The sequence below is a fragment of the Passer montanus genome, unplaced genomic scaffold (assembly GCF_014805655.1).
Source record: "Passer montanus isolate IOZ18808 unplaced genomic scaffold, ASM1480565v1 scaffold8, whole genome shotgun sequence".
Lineage (NCBI taxonomy): Eukaryota > Metazoa > Chordata > Aves > Passeriformes > Passeridae > Passer > Passer montanus.
This window is the reverse complement of record NW_024373256.1, coordinates 3288248-3308878: the sequence shown is the minus strand read 5'-3', so window position 1 is coordinate 3308878 and position 20631 is coordinate 3288248. Positions and strand designations below refer to the sequence as shown.

General features: G+C 48.5%; 1 protein-coding gene across 3 annotated transcripts; it reads right to left on the bottom strand.

Annotated features, from left to right (window-relative positions):
- Positions 1–961: 961 nt before the first annotated feature.
- FBXL18 (F-box and leucine rich repeat protein 18) lies at positions 962–19078 on the bottom strand. Of its 3 annotated transcripts, none has more exons than XM_039732051.1 (6): positions 19033–19070; positions 18228–18428; positions 15839–17379; positions 13068–13286; positions 2076–2141; positions 1103–1424 (listed from the first exon to the last, which is right to left on the bottom strand). In XM_039732051.1, exons 1-6 carry the CDS (start codon positions 19048–19050, stop codon positions 1268–1270), a joined length of 2202 nt encoding a protein of 733 aa, XP_039587985.1. In that variant the 5' UTR covers positions 19051–19070; the 3' UTR covers positions 1103–1267. The 3 variants fall into 3 exon arrangements, with proteins under 3 accessions (XP_039587983.1, XP_039587985.1, XP_039587984.1); XM_039732050.1 differs by having other exon boundaries at positions 1256–1424; positions 2095–2141; XM_039732049.1 differs by lacking the exon at positions 2076–2141 and having other exon boundaries at positions 962–1424; positions 19033–19078.
- Between the last annotated feature and the right edge of the window lie 1553 nt (positions 19079–20631).

Genomic DNA, 20631 nt, shown 5'->3' with positions numbered 1-20631 from the left:
TTCTCAAATCTATCCCATCAAACCAGGCTTCCTATGAACATGGAGGGCAGAAGAGCATTTGGGAGAGGGCATCTCGAGTAGGAAATGCTGACAAGGAGATGGGCACATCATCTTTGGACACCTCTGGGCCTCCCCAGAAAAGCAGAGCTCAACACATTCGGGATTTGGGTGAAGTTAGACAGCTCTGGTCAGCAGCTGCTTTGCAGAAGACAGACCTGGTATGCTACCAAGGAAAATTCTGCCACCCAGACTTGTAGCTCCAGGAATTTGTAACTTGGCTTTTGGTACAGCTGTCTGATGCTTTTAAAAGTGCTCAGTAAATAAGGCAATATGAAAGTGATCCAGACCACTACTGATGCCTGAGGAAGTTCTGTGGAGCAGAGAAGCTGACTGAAATCACACTGTGAAAATACTTCATAACATCTCTAAAATTAGCATGAGCTCAAGGCATGGGATATAAGGACAGAACTGGAACACTACATTCCCATCTACACTGCAAGACAGACTGCATATAAATCAGATCTGAGCCTCAACTTATTCACTGTAGGCACCATCTACCCTAGGACAAGGATTTCCAGAAGAGCTGAGAACTTCTTCCACCAGACCAATGGAAACAGCACCAGCAGGAACATACCATGGTCAAGGTGTTAATTACCTTAATTTGTTATTAAAAAATAAAGAGTCCTTGTGGTACTTCTCAGTCAAAAAAAAAAAACAACAAACCCTTTAACTATCTGTGACTGCACGTGTGTGACTACAAATGCCTATTTGTAACATAGAAAAGATGTGATGCACTTCAACTGAGCAACACATTTTTGTGCCTCTGAGCTGCCCTAGGCTTTCTACTTTGCCAAAAACAGACTGAAGCAAAGAATGATTTCCACCAAAACCACAAAGCACACTGCCAACGTACACAGGGGCCCTTGGGACAGACACCAGGGGACACAGGGGAAAGAGCATTGTTAAGTCAGTTTCTCTTACCTTTAACTTCAGTAAAATAACAAAAACGATTCATATTAACCGCAAGGAAACACTCATCAGATTCCACAAGCCTTTGAGACATGATTTTCAGATGCAAGCAATATCCAACAGATATTTCCCCACTGCAAAGAACCAGCTTTTTTTTTTTATTATTTTGCAATTGCACCTGGTTGAAGTGATTGTACAGCATCCAGTGAGGTGGCCAGGAGCCCAGGATGGGAAATCCAGGCCAACAAGAAGCTGCTCCATGGGTTCACACTGACTTGTCCTTTCCATGCTGTGGCAGTCACCACCACAGATTGGGAGGTTCCTCGGCCACTCTGCTTTTAAACAAGGTAATTTCATCCAGGTGCCTCATGGGGACATCTCTGATGACCTCTGTCAAGTCCTCGTGAAGCAGAGGGAAAATGACGACGTTTAATGCAGGGCGTTCTGCCTGGAAACTAAATCAGACACAGGTTATTAGCCAAGGAAAAATTCCAGTTCTCCAGGGCAAGGGAAGGGGATGGCCTGGGTATCGATCATGCAGGATGGGGGCAAGGAAGGGTTGTTCAGAGGAGGCAGGAGGGCCAGCTGGAACTGCAGGTCTCCCACTCTTCCCTCTCTGTGTCAGCAGGGAGCTCAGGCTGCGTTTGCACCCCTTTGCAGTGAGTCTGCTAAGCTGCCACAAGCCCCAATTGCACCTAAAATCGGGAGGGAGGAAGAAGTTTAAAAAAAAATTAATATAAATTAAATCAAGACAGGTAGGTATTCTAGAGGATCAGAGATCCCAAGAGCTCTGCCCAAGCTGGGCAAGGTGCTCAGCGATAACAATTTAAACCACCTGCAAACCAGAGGCAAGTTGCAGAGCCATTAGGAAAATCAGGCCAGAGCAATGTCAGGCATTCCCTCGGGGCTGAGCCTGGGATTATCACTTCAGGCTGGGTTGTTCTGCATGCAGAGTCTACACTCTGCAATTAGAGCACAGGCAAGTTTAGAAAGCTCAGATGTGCAGATAAGCATTTAAGTGTGCTCACACTCACACACTGCAGCTTTCTTTTCAATCCAGGCTGCAGAGCAAAGGAAGAGATTTGCACGAGTTAAAGCCATTAAACAATGAAGAAAGAACCGTACAGAAAAAGCCCAAGTGCCCACCAGCAAGTACTTTACATGACAGCAACCTGTGAGGAAGAGAAATGGTGTTAGCGCAGTGTGACAAGAGTTCATTCTTTTAAAGCTGGGGGGTAAAACTGCAGCATAATTACCCTTGAGGTACACCTTAAGATAAAAAAGATTTGTGCCTCTTAGTCCTGTGCCACCAAGGTGTTTCCTCTGAAGGGTGTGACAAGGACCAGTTCATTATCACTCTGGAGGAGGCAGAGTCACACTGGCAGCACCAATCCCTGGAGGCTGAACCAAGCTGTGCTGGGCCCAAAGAGAAGCTCTCTGCTCCACAAACTTAGACAAGTATGTGCCTGGAAGATTCCCAGCTCATCTCTAGCTCTGAAATGGCCAGATTTCTGTCAAACAGTGAGGAAAGGTTGGAGATCCAGCTGCTGGAAACAGACAGGAAAATCCCAGGTAGCAATGCAGCCAGCTGAAGAAAGCAACACGAGAGACTGGCATTTCCTGGGAGACTGAAAGGACATTCCCATCCACAAACGATTTGGAGCAGAGCTGCCAAAAACACAGCAGAGAAACTTCCATTCCCAGGCTAGCTGCTCAGTCTTGGTGGGTTGAATTAATTTGCCTGAACCTAAGTAGCTGCAGGAATAAGAATTTCCAGCAACAGAACTACCTGGGGCAATTTTATATCTCTCTGCATCACAGACCTGCCCTTCATGCCTCATGCCTAAGGGCTGGCAGAAAAGGACACGGCTCCCTGAGCAGATCTGGGGACTTGTGTCAGAGCTGTGCAGCTTCTTACTTCCACAGCACTGCCCTCAAGAAATCAACCAGCAAATAACTGCTGATCTGGGAGGCAGCTGGTAAAGTCTGCAGTGAAATCACATAAAATACAGCCAAATGTCTCTTTGATAGTCCCTGCTCTGCCTCAGCTCTTCGTGTTTCTTATCCAACACCACAGTTCTGCAGAGAAAATCATGTTAATAGACCAAGTTTACTGAAGTTCAGCAAAGGAAGAAACTGCCATCTCCCCAAGGAAAAGAAACTGCTTCCTTCTTTGTGTATAGACTCTCCCAAATTGGACCCGAGTGCTGCCTTCTCACCACGTACAAAACTGTAGTTTATAAGCAGCCTTTACATGTAGCTATAAAAACAAGAACCCAGACAAGTTTACATGATGAACTGCCACCGAGACAAGTGAAAAACCCCAACGCAGTAAGTGTCCCTCCTAAAGAGGCTGGGTTTATACCAGGGGTTTGAACTTGATCTTAAAATAAGAGGAAAAAAAAGAAAGCTTTGTGATTTTCTCCCCCCCCTCAACAGGAAACTGTATGTTACTGCAAACCTTGTAAATTCCATACCCCAGCAAGTTGACGCCGGAGAATTCTTTCCATGTACAATTTGCGTGATTTAAGGAAAAAAAAAATCAAATGCACATGGTTCACTATTATTCTCAGTTAAATGTGCGTGCAAAGCCTCTCCTTTAACTGCCTGTTAAAAAACACCCCGATTTTAACGAGCAGCTGTCATAATGTTAAACTGGGATTAGCAGTTCCCAAAAGCAGCCTCCCCCTGCAATCCACGCTCCTTTAGTCCTTCCCCGGAAGGCAATTCCTTTCTTCATACACCTGTCCAGGTGGGCTAGATTAACCGAGAGGCACTTAGAGCACTACTTCGAAAGGCCCCAGGCATGGGGAGGAGATAACAAGAAGGGGAAGAGAGGGAGTTAATGAGTTGCAGAACAGCTCCTGTAATCTTCTTGAGGGTTCTTTCCTCATTCCACACCTGGATGGACTTCAAACTCCATCCACCTCTGCAAAGGCATGGCTTGTAAAATTAAAACCCAAAGGACAGAAAGGATGTTGACCCGGGGAGACAAAAGAGCTGCAGTTTCAGACATGAAGCCCTGCTTTTTTTTGGTTTGGGTTTGTTGTTTTTTTTCAAGGGAAAAAAGCCAAGGATATGCTTGCCTGCTCTCTCCTACAAAACCTCCAGACTAAACTCATCATGATTAATTAAATGAAAGCAAGTTTTCTAGGCAACTGACTAGCAGCCCCTTCAAAACAGATCCTTTAATCAGAAACAACCACTGGGATAACAAAGAAAACACCTCCTTCCCCCCCCATGTATATTTTCCAGCATAACCTCTGGTCCAGCAGAATCAACACCAAAGCAACCACTACCCAGCAGGAATTTCCACAAGGAGGTTTCTGAAGTGTCCTCACGTGGATGTGGACACAGAGCAGACCTGGCTGGAATCATGCACAGAGCTGGGAAATGAATGCTGAAGCACACCTTGTGCCACAAATTCCTCCTGGCATCAGCATCTCTCTGCTCTTGGATCTTGAAGTGGTTGTATGTGGATGAAAGGGTTAATGATGCTTTGCTATTTGTCTCCAGAATTCTGCCAGAACAGGTGTGGACTGGACTCAGTGAGGTTATTTTCAAGTGAACAGCTTGGTAAATAGCCTAACACTACACTCTCAATTACTTCCAACCACTGTGGCAGGATCCAATATGTAGGTCAGGGACAAAGTCAAAAAGAAAGAGAAAAAGTCTAAAGCAAGGCTGCACTTTGATCAGATTTCCTCGATTTTAGCAAGACAAAAGAGTCCCTCCCTGGAATGCAGTTATCTGCTGGCAAACATTGACAGGCCTCTCCAGAGAGGACAGTGAGTCCCCAGGAGATTCCACCTGCTGATAGATCCAAAGGGTAGCCCAAAGCCATGGGGGATGTCACCATCCAGCCTCAAAGATGGATTACACCCCCCTGCAGCCCCCTGCACCACAGACCCTATAAGGTGACAGCTCTCTGCATTAGGTGCTGCTCAAACCTTTTTTACTTATAAGGAAAGGATAAGGCAGTATTTGGGGCTGAAGAATGTTCTTCCCCTTGAGATTTCCACAAAAACCCAAGGAAAGTCCTAAGCCAAATCAGACATTTCAGCACATCCCACCTCACAGAGGCTGGCAAGCAGGACCGAGGGCATTCAAGGAGGGATAATTAAACACTGCCAACAAAAGCAGCACACAGCAGATGAAGTGAGGAAATACAGTGTATCAGGAATGGATCAAGGGCACATCTCTGACCTCCACAAACCAAGCTGAGCTTATGGAAAAAGAAGCCCTAGAGAAGGAGAGGAAGGAAGGAAATGAGAAGAAGTTTGATTAGGGGGAACCGAGCAGAGGGGGACTCTGGTTGGCACAACTCTCACAAATGCAAACCAGTCTCTGCTGCAGTCACACACCTTCTCCCCTCTCTGTTTTGACCTTCCCCACAGGCTGATGAGCTGTTTTTGGAGAGGCACAAGTTTCTCAAGAGCAGAAGTTTCACACCAACTCACTTTTTGCCCTGTATGCAGCTTTCTCACCTACATGCACAAAGCCCTGTTAATCCTCTGCCAGGCACAGCCTGTTTTTACTGGAAGACTTGCTCACACCTCGAAGTTCAAGTGTGGCATCTGTCTTGAAAGCTTCAGCCAGCATACCTGAGCCAGCCTGGAAACTCCCTTCCTGCAGCATGGCACAGTGGAATGAAGGAGGTGCCAGGACACGCTGGAGCAGCTGGCACTCACACTTTTCTCATCTTCTCAGGGAAGGCCAGGCAAACACTCAAGACTTGTTCCACTGGCCGTGCCCTGACCTCAGCACCAAGGAGCTGAAAATCTCTCCTTGCTTACAGTGACTGCCAAAGAAGCTTCTGCAGGAGCATCTTCCAAAGAAGATTTGGCCTCACCAAAGAAAGTGTAGGTGGGATTCTCCCAGGCCACTTCCCCTGGGAGCAGGGAGAACCTTTGCCTCCCACTCATCCCCCAGAAGCCTCTCAGGGGGTCCAACCCTCCCCACACTGACTCTAAAGCAGATCCATTCTCTAGTGCCATTCTCCCTTCCAGCCCTGTCAGAGTGCCAGGGCTAAGTAGACTCTATTTCCAAACCTCAGAAATGGACTTGAAAAGTTCCCAAGGAAAGATGCTCACATCCCTCTGATTGCTCTTAACTGCACACAATGAGATATTTTTGCTATAAAGTGTTTTCCTTTAGGGGTATCTTCCATCCCTTCATGCCTATGTAGAAAAACCAACATCCTCCCACAGCTGCTGATTTTTCCCCACTAAGTCCCACCCCTGCAGTCTCCAACCTGAGACCAAGGGGTGTAGATGGGACTCTGGAAATCACTCCCACACATCACTGCCAACTCTCCCATTATCCTCAACGCAGCTTCTTCATTTGCCACTGAGCTGAGCCACAGGGAAGGAGCAATAACACATCAGACTCATCCCGAGCCCAGGCAAATTACATCTCTCTGCTGTGGTTTCCCTGTAAGGCATGAATGGCACTCTGCTCCTTCTCCTGTGAGCTGAGGTTTGCATCAAACACGCCTGCAGACTGAGGTTCCTATGTTATTTTGCCAGCTGAACTCTGCATCACTCAAATGTGACCGGACAATTAGAGGGGGAGGGAATAAGAACCCAAAGAGCGATGCCAGAGCGCCCAGGACACGTCCTAGGGGAGTGCTCTGCCAGAGCAAGCTGAAAGTTATTTCCTAATCTCTTCCACAAATTAAAAAGCTACTGCAATAACTGCTCAATTAGATTTATTTTACTATGGAAATGCTTTAAAGCTGCAGTTAATGCTTCCGTTCAGCCTTTTACACCCTCATGAAGAGAAAGCACGACAGTGCTATTCCAATATTATTTCTCAGCCAAGAGAGAGAGGACAATCCTTGAAAGTTATTTCATGCACAAACCAATCTGCCCGCTGAGGAAGGTTTCAGAACTGAATTCCTCTGAAAACACATGAGCTGGCAGTTAGAACGAGGCATTTGGGTCAGCCACAGGAATGCATTTAAAGAAAGGGGTTTGTGAGTACCCCCAAAAGAAGATAAATTAATATGGCAAACTGGGAATGGTCCCACAAGTCCTGCTGGCTTGTAAGGTATTTAAACCCACTCATAAACAACATCCCTGGTAGAAGCAAAGGTGTCTGGGCCACACCTCATGCATTCAACCTTGGCCAAGCCCACCAAGGAATCCTTGGGCAACACAATCTGACAAGGATGCAGTTTGTTATTCAGTCTGTGACAGAATGATTCAGGGGTTTCCAAGAGCAGGAAATGAAAGAGACAATGAAAGCTTGAGCAGGATGCTAATGATTCACTACACCAGCCTGGTGATACATTAAGTCCTCTGCAATCCCACTTGTGCAGGGCTGAGCCCTCGGCAGGCTGGGTGGGATCAGCAGCCACTGCCAGCAGCTCTGGGACCAGCAAAGCCAGCAGCATGCAGACAGGGACTTCTTCAAGGTCAGAAGGAAGAGAAGGTGCTGAAGGGATGCAAAACCAGCTTGAGAATCTTGAATAAACCCTAGGTGCTCACAGCAGCTTTCTGCAGTGTCAGTAGGACTGCAGCAGTCGGGTGGGCAGCACAGAGCGATGCTGCAGGACTAGGCTGAACTCAAAGATCATCTTGCAATCACCTACTGCCCCTAGAGCCCCCTGCAACCCCCCAAAAGGGACTTTATGAGCCTGAGACCACAATGAGAATCCAGATGAGCAGAATGCTGCAGGGATATCCAGGGCAAGGGGGAATACTTAGCCCTGAGGTCTGCAAAAACTCATCAGTGATAACTCAGCCCTGTGCTGAATGCCAGGAGAGGGACTGGCTCACTCAGCACTTCCCAACACTCCATTTCAGCCCTGTGCTCCCACCTGGAAGCTCTGTTTCTGCAACTGAATCTCAGGAGGCTGCTTCATCCCTTCAGCAAGCTCACAGCCACACAGGGCCACTGGAATCAGCAGTTTAAGAAAAAGGGAAGATCCAGCCAAGAGTTTCACGCTAAAAAAGGACAATAACAAGCACAGGGAAATTTAGGTAATGCTACAGAAGACTAAACAAGAAGATCTAATTTAGACTGAAAGCTCTTCCTAGAAAGTGGCAGGAATCTTATCATGAAAGTCACTTCAAACCAAGCAGTGCTCATACCTGACACAGGCACAAGGCAGGGTAAGTTTGTGCTTCTCTTCCTCTGAGTTTGGATGCCCAGAACAGTGAGATTGTCCTAAATGAGAAAAATTCTCTGCACTTTCCAGCACTGGTTAAGCCAAGAGTGACCTGAGTCACAGAATTGTTTAGGGTGGGAAAGCCCAACCATTCCCCCAGCACTGCCATGGTCACCACTGAACCACATCCTCATGGTTTTTAAATCCCTCCAGGGATGGAGATTCCACCACTGCCCTGGGCAGCTTTTATCAGTGCTTGAGAACCCTTTTGGAAAATTGTTCCTAGTATCCAACCTAAACCTCCCCTGGCACACCTTGAGGCCATTTCCTCTTGTCCTGTCCCTGTTCCCTGACAGCAGAGCCTGACATCCCCCTGGCTGCACCCTCCTGCCAGGGAGGAAAGGCACAAGGATTCCCTTGAGCCTCCTTTCCTCCAGGCTAAACACCTTCAGCTCCCTCAACTTCATCCCAGGGACTTGTGCTCGAGCCCCTTCCCCAGCTCTGTTCCCTTCTCTGGACACCCTCCAGCCCCTCAATGTCCTTCCTGAAGTGGTGGGTCCAGAGATGGACACAGGACTCAAGGTGTGGAGAGAGGTTGGGGAACAGGGGCAGAGAGCACAGGAGAGAACTGCCACATCCCCACTCTGACCCCAGAGCTCTGGGGGGATGCTGTCCCACAACCCCACACAGCCCCAGCCCATCCACCATTTCCCAGGAGCTCTCAGACTCCAGGGATTTACAACAGCACTTTTGGGAGATGTGAACAGCTGAGCCCAGCTGCCCACCCAGCACCCCAAAACACACTCCAGCTGCACCATGGTTTTCCCCTTGGATTCCATTTCTGTAAATCACAGCTCACCTCTACACCTTGACACTTTCCCCTTCTTTATGAAGAATCCCTAATGACACTGTGTTCTCAGAGGGTTTTTGTTTTGCTTTGGGTTTTTTTTTTGTTTATTTTTATTTTATTGTAGCTTTCTTGATCTTTTTCCAAGGTGTTTTTCCAAGGACTTTTCACTGGCTTGTATTGTCTGGTGTTGTAGAGTCCTTGAAATCACTACAATGATAGGAGCTATCTAAACACTTCAGCTAGAACCGACAAAATTCTAAAGGCACATGGTGGAAAATAAAAATCTGTCCTTGAAGCCAAGGGGATATTTGCCCAAGCATTTCCCATCCCCTCTTCCAGCCTGCTTTCTGATGGCAAGGAAAGCACCAGGAAAGCAACTTCTCCTGCACATTTGTGAAGTGCCTGCTAACCCCACGTAGCCGTGCAAGCCTGAAGTCATTCAAATTCCTTGCCCGCAGGATTTTTGGGGCAGGGACATACTGGCACATAAATACTATTATTTAGCACGCACCCCGTTGGTAAACGGTGGGACCTTCCATGGGTCACAGCTCCATCTACTGACTCTTCCACAAAATAACACTGTGGAAAAGACTAGGAAAGCTCCTCATCCCCTTGGACCTGCCTTTGGACACACGGGAGTGTGCAGGAATTTAGAAACAGGTGCAGGAAGGCAGCTCAGCCCAAAATGGCAAAGCAAATTTACCTTTTCTGCAAAGAAGTCTTGGCACAGCAGCAAGTCTGGGGTCACACCTGAACCTCCAACCACAGGGCCTCAAATTGTGGTATTTTAGTGTTTGTGGAATTAGTGCTGCAGCGGTTTGAACAGAAGAGTTATTTAAACAGGGATAACACGTGCTTGGAGCTGAGCACTCCAGCAAAGTTTGGGTCCAAGCATAAAATGGAAAACATTGTGTTCATTGGATCTGCTGCTATCTGAAGTGTGGCAGCAGCTGAGCACCATGTGATGGGGGGGAAAAAATGTCAATTTACACAGAAACTGAGACTAGACCAACGTCACATGTGAAACCTGAGGAAGATCAGGGAAGTGGCTATGGATCACTCGAGCCACATCTCCTAAGCACTACGCCCTTCTTATGTGCAGAGTATCTCCCTGAACCATAAATGAGCTCCCCCCTCCCATTCACACTGAAAGAAAAAGAATAAAGAAAAACACTGCAATGATTTATCTGCCCAGAGGGAAACAATCTTTACAGTCTTCTCTACAGCTCAGAGGAGACCTTGCCCTTGCAAGCCTCCTGTTTGCTGATGAGGCTCCAGATGAGCCCTGTTCTGCTTATTGTGTTTCATTGCAGAAGAGCCAGAACTGAATCAGAGGCTTTTAATGACTCAAATACACGAATTAGTTTGTCCCAAAAAGCAGCAAACTTCAACCAGAAACTGCTCACCAGAAAGCTGGACACCACAGGGTCTGGTTCAAAGCTGTACAAGACTAAGAGACATGAGAACAACCTCTCTTTTTCAGGCCAGTGGAACAGAAATACATAACACTAACCTCCTTTTACAGTAAAAAGAGACAGTTTGAGAAGCAGTTCAGGCTTTAAGCCATTGCTGTGATGCAGCAGATTTAATTCCCAAGCTCCCATCACCACACCCTGTATATTCACCATCTTCCAGTACAATTCCACAGCTGAAACCAGTGTGTTCCCCCCAGATAGGTTCTGGCTTCTTCTGTTACCCAAACACTCCTGTGCACCTACACTTGAAAAAGGACTGCCCTGCACTGTATTGCATTTTCAAACCCTCACAGCTCTATTTCCTGCAGCAAACTCCTGATACATGGCCAGCCCAGGGTCCTTGCCATTCCCACTCACATTTCTTTCTGTTTTAGAGGCATGGGGAGAATGCAAATCACTTTGGGCCCATATTCCTATCCCAAACAACACCATCAGCACAGCCCTAAAACAGGAACTCTGGCCCTCAGTAGGACCTGAAGAATATGGATCCATTGCCCCAGCTCAAGAAAGGGAGCAAACAAAGGCTCGAGGTCCCTCCTCTCACCTCCTCCCTCCCAACCACTCCCCATGCTTCACACGAAGCATCCACACACATTCCAAACAAATGGAAAAAAAATAAGCATAAATCCCCTTGTTTCATTCTGGCACAAGGAGAGATAACTTCCAACTTGCTGCCTGGTGTAAAACTTGGATTAAAGAGACACCAGCTGCACACTCTTAGAGGAAGCCATGCTGTGTCAATTGGAGCCATACCCACAGGTTTAAGCTCACACACAGATTTTACTGCACATCTCTCTGCCTTGGAGTAGCTTACAAAAAGCAGTCAAGAACAAGTCAATTCCTGACCCCATCCCAAGGCACATTTGTGCAGGGATGAGAATGGGATTGCTGCAGAAGTCACGTGGCTGAAGACTCGCTGATGGCTCATGGAAGACTCCAGGCTTTGCTTACACATCATCTTCTGTATTTTGTTTCTTCCATTTGATTACTAGAGACAGTTGCATGAGAACGGGATCTTTGTTGCTTAGGAGAGCATCTGCTCTCACTGCTTATCCTCCTCCTGAAGTCATAATCTTACATGACATCAAAATCGTTTCCAGAGCCACCAATTACAATGTCACAGAGGATTATGACTTCAGGTGTAGAATTTGCAGAAGGAGCAGATGCTCTCTTCAGCAAAAAAAAACCCAAAACCCAACCTTCAAAAAACCCTGTTTTCATACAAGTGTCTCTATTAATAAAATACAAAAGAAGAAAATAAGTTTGACAGCCAGAACTGTAGCTAAATATAAAAATAGTTTTTAACATTTCCACCAGGCATCAGCTGCTCTTTAGAAAGTTCCCAGGGTTTAGATTATAAAGAGGTAGAGAATGTAATGAGAATCAGTCCACAACAGAGAAAAAGAGGGAGAAAAGGCTGCAGAATGGTTCATTTCTGCTCAGTAAGTGGACATTAAAATTTTGGACAGGGCTGCAGCAACACCTCAGAAGGGAGGGAAAATAAAAAATGGGAATTGCAGATTTCTGGTTCTTTCCAAGGATCCCCAAAGCACAGCTGAAATCAACCCAGTAACGTTTTTACAGATATGAAGCCCTGTGTAAAACAAACTCAAAGAATCCTTGTCGCATGACAAGGAATTTACTCAGATGTTTCCAGCCCAGAAGGACACAGAGGCTTTCAGAGGCAGCAACAATCTCAGGAGCAGTTTGGTAGGGAGCTAATACAGTCACAGCCTTCTCTGGATTTGATCCACGGAAACAAGCCAAGTGTAATAAGTTAGTTTGAAGCTGGAGGAAGGCTGGGGGGGAGGAGCACCCTTTAGGATGTACTAATAACGCCGTGTGATTTGAAATTTTTATTAGAGCTTAACAGGGCACAGCAACAGTAGGCGACAAAGAAAACAGGCTGAAGGTGGGGAAATAGCCTCACAGGAAAAAAAAGATAATAATGGAAAGTCTGCTGCATGGGAAATATTTTGTAAGATGACTGCCATTATTAGAAGATTTCCAAATGCCAAGCGTAATTAAAAGCTCTCTTTTCAAATGCAGTTCACGGCTCACACACAAACGTTTCCCACCACGTGAGCCTCAGAACGCTGCAAGGGGCCAAGCAAAATGCATTTAAGAACTGCCAAACGTGCAAAGGCAGTTTGTACCAATGCTCCCCCCTCAAGCACCCTCCGAAGAAAAAACCCTTCACAACAACCCTTTAAAGGCTTTGAATTGCGCTGCCAGGGGATTATCAGTAAGTGACATTTACAAGTGATTAGAGGACAGAGAATTATCTTAGTCACTTGTGAGAAAGGAGGAAAGCTTCAAGGTCAAATCTCTCAGTACTTAAATGTCGGCAGATGTTTTGTTTACACAAAAAGTGTCATTTGATTTATGATGGAGCTTTGCATCCAGAACTCCAACTCGGCCAGCAGAACTGCAGAGAACATGGGTGGGAATGGAATCAAGAATTCATATAATACCTTCAAATATTTCACTGATTCACTCTTATTAAAGTAAGAGGCTACATATGTGCCAAACAGTTACACATTACCTATTAGCTGCTTGGAACAAGAGCTCCAAGCCATATAAGCCTTGGCAAGCCAGGGAACGGAGATAAATCTCCAACAGCTCCAGAAATGCCACATCCACCCTTTTCCGCACTCACCTCCGGACAATGGACTGCTGGAGATTTTTGCAAACGGTAAGAGATTCTCCCATAAACATGTGGCACATGATGACCTCAAGGCAGCTGGCCATGAATGACATCACTGCGTCAGACTGCAGAGTCCCGCTCCGGGAGACGATGCAAAGCCGCTGGAGAGAGGAGCAGTGACTCAGGGCCTGGAAGAACTGCGCTCCCGCACAGAAGTACGGCTGTTCCAGCCTGCAGGAATAAACAAAAACAGCTCAATGGGCAATTCACGCCTGGGATGCTCTCAGACAAGAGGGAAAGACACGGCATATTCATGGGGGTTTGGCAAATGGACTGAGCAGCGCCTCCAGTCCTGAAGGACAAGGGCACAAATAGGCAGGAAAGCCCACAGGGAGTCACCCTGGAGTAACCCTGGTTTTGCAAGTTTCCCACGAAGTATGGTGGGTAGGACAAGCAGCAGATCCATTCCGGTCTTAAAAGCACAGCCTGGCTTCTGTAGCTGACATCCACCAAGCAGGCGGGGTGGATTTAGGGACCTTCTGCTCCAGTGTACAACCACCCAAACTGGTCAGATCTTCAGTTTACTGCCTGGGGAGAAGCAGCCATGAGAAATACACAGTGCACACAGGCTGATGCAGAACTGGGGCCAACACAGCGACCACAGCCAGCCCTGGCACAGGATCAGAGCTTCTGCTCTCCCACAGGAAGAACAACCATCATCAACCCAACCTTTACCTTAAACACCTGGCTCAGGGAAGAGAGACAGGATCCTCTGTCACTGTGATCCAGGAGGACAATAAAATGACCCAGTGAAGACACACCTGGCCAACAAGGGGCCTGTGTTTTACCCAAGAGAATCCAGCCTGCAGGGAGCTGAAGCTGCCTGAGGCCTGTGCCACCAGGACAGCTCATCTGCTTAGTGCAGATTTACTACCAGGCTTCAGAGCACCTGGGGATCTCAGTCATTGGGTCAGGAAAGCCAAGAGCTCCGAGAAGGTTAATCCATTAGGTGATAACAAGCTGTCGGGCCCAATCTGATCTGGGTAATCTCTGCACAGGCTTTGTAGTATGCATGGCTATCTCAGCAACTTAATCCTGTTAATTGATAAATTCTGTTTCAGTCTCAGCCTGCTGTCGGGTGGAACTGCCTGAAGAGATCCTAAAAGCATAACTACAGTTTGGGTAATAAGTTAAAATTCATATCAAGAGAACGGTCAGCCTGTTCAATTTTTCAATATCATTACTGGGGCACTGTAAATTTAGGAGAAAAAGGACAGAATCTCCAGGATTTCCAGGTGAATCTCTGGGATGCACCATCCACCCCTGCAATGCCGCCCTGCACTCGCTAGATGGCAATGTTGCTTTGGAATAGCCCCTTAAACTTGCTACTCAGCCCGGAAAACTGGGAAGGGAAAAATGGGTGGAAACAGCAGGGAATTAGTAAATCAAAAGGAAACTACGTTATCAAGAGGAAGTGCTAATTTCTAAAGCCATCTTAAGCCAATATAAAACCTTAGAGTTTACTCAGAGAAGGAGAGTGACAGCTTCCACCCAAACGCAGTACAAGGAGCAGCCCTGCTGCAGCCCTCATTCCAGGCTGCCTCCCATCTCTATCGCTCCTGGCCTCCATTTCAAAGCCTCAGGAAGCTACAGGGCCTAGGATGAGCAAAGCAGCACTGCACAGCCAAACCTCCTTCCCCAGCCCTCAGTTCCTCCATGGCTATTTACTCTCCTCAAGGTTAAAGACACATTCACATAACCCAAGACCTCGAGCAGCCGAATTCCCAACAGCTGCCACCCCTCGGATGAGAGACCAGCACACTCTTCCCCCTTACAAATGGGAAGTGTGGAAAATAAAAACCCTCCTGAGGTGTTTTAGCCCCCCTGGCTCCCCTCACTATTGCAGTGGATCAGGGACAGGCACAGAAGCACCAGTCTCAGGTGATGAGCAGTCATTTCAGCCACAGTAACTGTGACCTTGCTGTCTCAGCTGCACAGCACTTTGGAGCTTTGTGAACAAAGGGGGACAATGGGACTGACAGGTTCTGCAGTTTCACTGAAAAAGGCTGATTTTGGGGGAAAAAAGAATTAAAAACCCATCTCTCTAAAGTGATAACATTTGTGTTCATATGGACTAGAGCAAGGAAACCATCACAGTTTCCCTTCACAAGCACATTTTGGCTACCATGAAGCTCCTTTGTGCACTCTTTAGGATCAGACCCTTGGGAGGATCCTTGAAATCCTATCAGGAGAGGAACACCAACAGGACAAACTCTAAGTCTGGACTGTTTTCAGTACATTATAAAGAAAACAAGAAAAAAAAAAGAGGTGAGATTTTCACACAAAGGCAGGCAAATATCTCATTGGGAAACCCAAAGAAAACTCTACATTATCTAGAGAATGTAGGAGTCTCTTCCTTCCTGGAAATTTAAGAGGTGTGCATGTACACAAAGCCAAAAATCAGCAAAGGCATGTAGTATTTAACCAGCCCTGACAAGCTGCTAGCTCACAAATAAGCAGCATGCACTTTTCCTTATCTAAAAGGAAGGCAGTCACAGCACTTTTTGCTCCTAAAACACTGGTTAAAGGGCATATCCTGAGCCCCCAAGGACAACATGCAATGCCTTCCCATTCTCCACAAGTCAGGAAGGAAAATAGCCAGTTTTCAAGGCATTGCATCTACTCTGGACCGGATCACCTTTAACAGTAGCCACAATAAACCACACATCACATTCCTGGAGATCCACAAACAAAATGGGAGATGTTCAAGGGCAGCCCCTCACCTGAGATCTCTCAAACACTTGCAGTGTTTCAGCATGTCCATGAGAGCAGACATATAGACCACCTTGCCCATCATGCCCAGGTTGGCCAAGGAAAGAGTCCGCAGGTGCTGGCACTGCAGCCCGATGCTGACGAGCCCAGAGCCCGTGAGAATATTTGGCAGCTGTGCTAAGGTGAGGCTCTGCAGGTAAGTCAATTGGCTAATGGCAGCCACCTCTGAATCCCCCACGCTCTGTGCCCGGACACAGGGAGGCAACGAGTTCCGAATTGCTGGCTCGTTGCGGGGCATGGCAGAGGAGAAACTGGACCCAATGATCTCCAAGGTTTCCAGAAATCTGAGGCTTCCCATCAGAGCCCAAAACACTGAAGACTCGATCTTCTGATTTGTCTGGTCTCCTAAGTTCCTTGGATATGTCTGTATCCCAATCCGAACTTTCCTTCCAAATGTTTGGGGCACCAAATTAGGTGTGGTGGGAGGCTTCTCCACGCTTGCACCAACATCTGTGATGGAGCAAACTGGTAGCGCTAATGAGAGCAGGTGCTTTAGCCTGGACAGGAGCTGGCACAGGTGGTTCCCTATGCTTTCAGAGCTGTGATGGTGAGCTGCAGAGAGGTTCAGGTGTCTCAGGTTGCAGCAAGACACTACCAGGCTTTCCAAAATGCTGCTGTCAATGTCATCTTCTGCTTTCCGAAACAAGGACTCCGGGGCCAGGCAGTGAACGCAGCCACTGAGATTCAAACTGGTCAGGCTTTTCAGATCCTTCCCACCATTAATGACCCTCTGGATCAGGTGCCCACCAGATAAGGTGCATCGGCTAAAGCTGAAGTAGAAAGGGTTGTTGAACTTCAAGTGTTGCAGGAGCCCAGAGCCGTTAATCCAGGCTTTGGGCAGTTGTAAAGCATCCAGACGTACATTTCGGGCCATGGAGTCCAGGAGGTTTTTGGTGGCTCCTGTCTCTGCAAAGCTGCCGGGGGCAGAGATGAGGAAGGCGTGGAGGTTCTCAGGGGTCCGATCGCTCAGCACTGCCAAGTACAGCCTCACCACCTCCTGATTGACGTAGCCAGGAGCCAGCCTGGCGTAGAAGATGCGGAGGTTCTGGTAATGGGGCACGTTGCTCTCGCCCACCATCAGCTGCCCCGAGAGCATAAACCCCTCCCGCGAGCGGTCGAGGATCTCGAAGTAGAGCAGCAGCTTCTCCAGGCTCGTGCAGCAGGGCACGACGCCGTACGAGGGCGTGTAGAGGGTTTGCTTCAGCTCCGAGACGCGGCTGAGGGTGGCTTTGCACTCGCTGCTCAGCTGGCTGGCGTCGAAGCCCGGGTTCACGTCGATGGCCAGGGAGCGCAGGTGCTGCAGCGTGGAGAGCATCTTGGAGAGCCGCAGGGAGGTGACGTGGCACCCGGACAGGTTCAGCTTCACCAGGTTCTTGCAGCGTGTGACGTGGTCGATAGTGGAGCTGGGCAGCCAGTAGCACCCGGCCATGTTCAGCTGGTAGATCTCCTTTCCAATGTCCCTCATCAGCTGCTTCACTTTGTCCTTGTTTACCTGCACCCAAACAAAACCACGTTCAGTGAGAGACACGGCAGTGGTGGACGCTGACTCAGTTTCCCAGCTAGAAATGGGGATAAGAGTGGATGGTATTGGATTACGGGGCTCATCCAAAGGTTTGGGGTTGGCAGCACAGCCTCAGAATGACCACACTGCTGGCAGCTCATCTGCCATGCTTGGGACTCTTGGGATGACACTTCCTTTTGCTTCTGCAGTTCTGCATTACAGACTGCTCAGCAGCTGAGAGTGGAGGGGAAAACCACCTCAGTTTTCTACCAGCAAAGCCATTTCAGCAGAACTGGCTATGTGCAGAAACTCAAACTGAAAGAAGAATGTTTCCATTCTTCTTCATTCAGTTTCCTCTTTTGGAAATGAGCACAGGGGGCTTTTCCCTGCCTGCACTGGTTGATGCAGTTCTCATTGAATATATCACCCTTCCTTCCAAAGCCTTATTTTTGTTATAACATGCACACAATTTCTGGCTTTGCTGACTGCATGCCTGACAGCAACATGCACAAGATATTTTTGCACAACAACACGGAAAACATATTTTGGGGAAATGGTAACTTTAAGGCCATGTTTACTTTCATTTTAGCTTCCAGAAATATGGAGAAGTTAAGTTTTCACTGACAGTATTTTATATAACTAAGGAAGCACAGGGCTGTTCTAACAAATCATACTGGAAAATAAATGCTTTTATGAAACAGCTTATTGTGTATTTGATTTCAGACTTCAGGAGCAGTCTATTTAGGCATACACACTGGAAAGTTCTCCTTCTTGGCATTGTTTTTCAGAAGCCAGATTTGTCTTAACAGCTAACAGAAGAAGCAAGCTCCTCTCCCCACCTTATAGTCCTTCTGAAGCAGAACTGTATGTGTCAGACTCTTGTCAAGGCAAAGTGTTGCAAGTTTCCTGCAGGTTCTCCTGACGTTAAGGACCAGGTCTGTGCAAGGGACATAGCTGAGGATGTGCAGAAGGATCTCATCTGAGAACTCCATCAAGTTGACTCCATTGCTTTCCTCCTCACTCTCCTCACTTACGACCTCCTGGTGGAAACGAAAAAGAGGAAAAAGAAAAGGAGGATATGGAGGTAGTGCAAAACTTCACATGAAATCATGGTACTTTCACTTGGTCTTTTGCCACTGGCGAACGTTTTCATTCATTCTACTTACTTTGCAACTGGAAGAGTGACTGTCCATGATCCTTTCCTAAATATACCACAGCAACCTCCTTCTACATCCTTCCTGCAAGCGCCACCCGTTTCAATAACCTTTAGAGTTACATAACCATGCACATACACATCTCTCCACGGCTCTATAGATCTGTTTACCCATCCAGACACACACCACCACTGCAGCCCAGCCCTGGTGCAGCACACTCACACCTCAACGGCGCAACCAGAGCCCAAACCGGCACTAACGCCAGGGCGGCCGCTGAGGGCAGCGGGGCTGCTCCCCCTCACAGCCCCGCGGGCCTCCCGGGCACACCCGGGCAGGGCGATCCCGGTGCCCTCCGTGCCGCCGAGCCCGGCTCCCGCCCTGAGGGCTCCGGGCTCCCGCAGCCCCGCGGCAGCCGCTGTTACCGGCGCCCCGAGGGGCCGGCGCGGAGGGGAAGCGGGAGGCGAGCAGAGCCCCACAAGCCTTGACTCACCTCCCCGCAGCGCAACATGGCGGCAGCCGCGCGGCCCCGCCGCCCCGGGCTCGCTCCCGCCGGCCCGGCCGCCTCACGGCTCTTCCGGCGCGGCCATGACCCGGTTCCGCGGCAGCGCCCGCCCCGCGCCGCCATCTTGAGCGCGGCGCGGCCGCGGCGCGGCGCCATGTTGAGCGCGGCGCCGCCATGGTGGGAGTGGCGGGGCCGGGGAGTCGGAGAGCGGCGGGATCGCTCACGGTGGGAGCGGCTCGGAGCTCATCGGGGCTAATCCATCACCGAGCACCACTGTGTCGACCAGAGCAGAGCACTGAGGGCCGTGTCCAGGCTCTCCTTAAACGCCTCCAGGGATGGTGACTCCGCCACCCACCCGGGCACTCCCTTCCAGCATCTGACAAACCTTTCTGTGAAGAAATGTTTCCTGATGTCCAACCTGACCCTCCTCTGGCACGGCTTAACGCCGTTTCCTCTCATCCTGCCCATTGTCCCTGGGAGCAGAGCCCAACCCCTATCTCACTCCTGTCAGGAGTTGTGGAGAGCCAGAAGGTCCCCTTTGATCCTCCTTTTCTCCAGGCTGAGCTCCCTCAGCTGCTCCTGGAGCTCAGGACCCTTCCTCAGCCCCATTCCCTTCTCTGGACACGGTGCAGGGCCTCAATGGCCGTCTGGGGTTGAGGCACCTGGAAGTGGACAGAGCACTCGCGGTGTGACCTCTCCAGTTGTGAGCACAGGGGCAGAATCGCTGCTATAGCACACACTACAGGATATAGAATGGTTTGGGTCAGAACTTAAAAGATCATCTTGTTCCACCCCCTGCCATGGCAGGGACACCTTCCACTACCCCAGGCTGCCCCAAGCCCCGTCCAGCCTGGCCTTGGGCACTTCCAGGGATCCAGGGGCAGCCACAGCTTCTCTGGGCACCTGTGCCAGGGCCTCACCTCCATCACGGGGCAGAATTTCTTCCCAATATCACCATCCTACCCTTCACTGATGTGGAGAGGGCCTCACAGAATCAACCAGGGCTGCTGTGACTGCTGCTGTGACCACAGCCATCGCACACAGCCACGTCCAAGGGGAGCAGCTGGCTCCAGCACTGTAACTCCACATAGCTCCTATCCCAAATCTCAAGTACAGACAGGACCAGAGCCCTGGAATTTCCAGTTACGTGTATGCTTCAGGAATTTTGTTCATAGAAAATGTGTTTTAAAGATGACCCATAAAGGAAGATGAATAAGTTGCTATTTTCTTCCTGCTTGATTGTTGCCATTTAAGGCCGTGAATTACATTAAGGGTAAATTGGGGGTTTCACTTAGAAATAGCAAGTGCCTCAAGTCTTGATTATGTATTTTGCTTCTAGGCTTGTGAGAGAGCTCTGGAGTCAAAGAGGAAAACCATTTTTAGCTCTTAGATGAGAGAGAGCCTCTGCAGAGGATCTGTACCTGCTTTGTTTGTCATGTGTTTCACTTAAATAAAAGGTAATCACAAATTAAATCCGGAGGCCTTTCAGTCAAGACCGACTTGTTTGACATCTGGGAAAAACACCAACCTACCATATTTGCAGTCACCAGGGAAAGCACAGACCAGGGTGGAGGAGACCTGCATTTC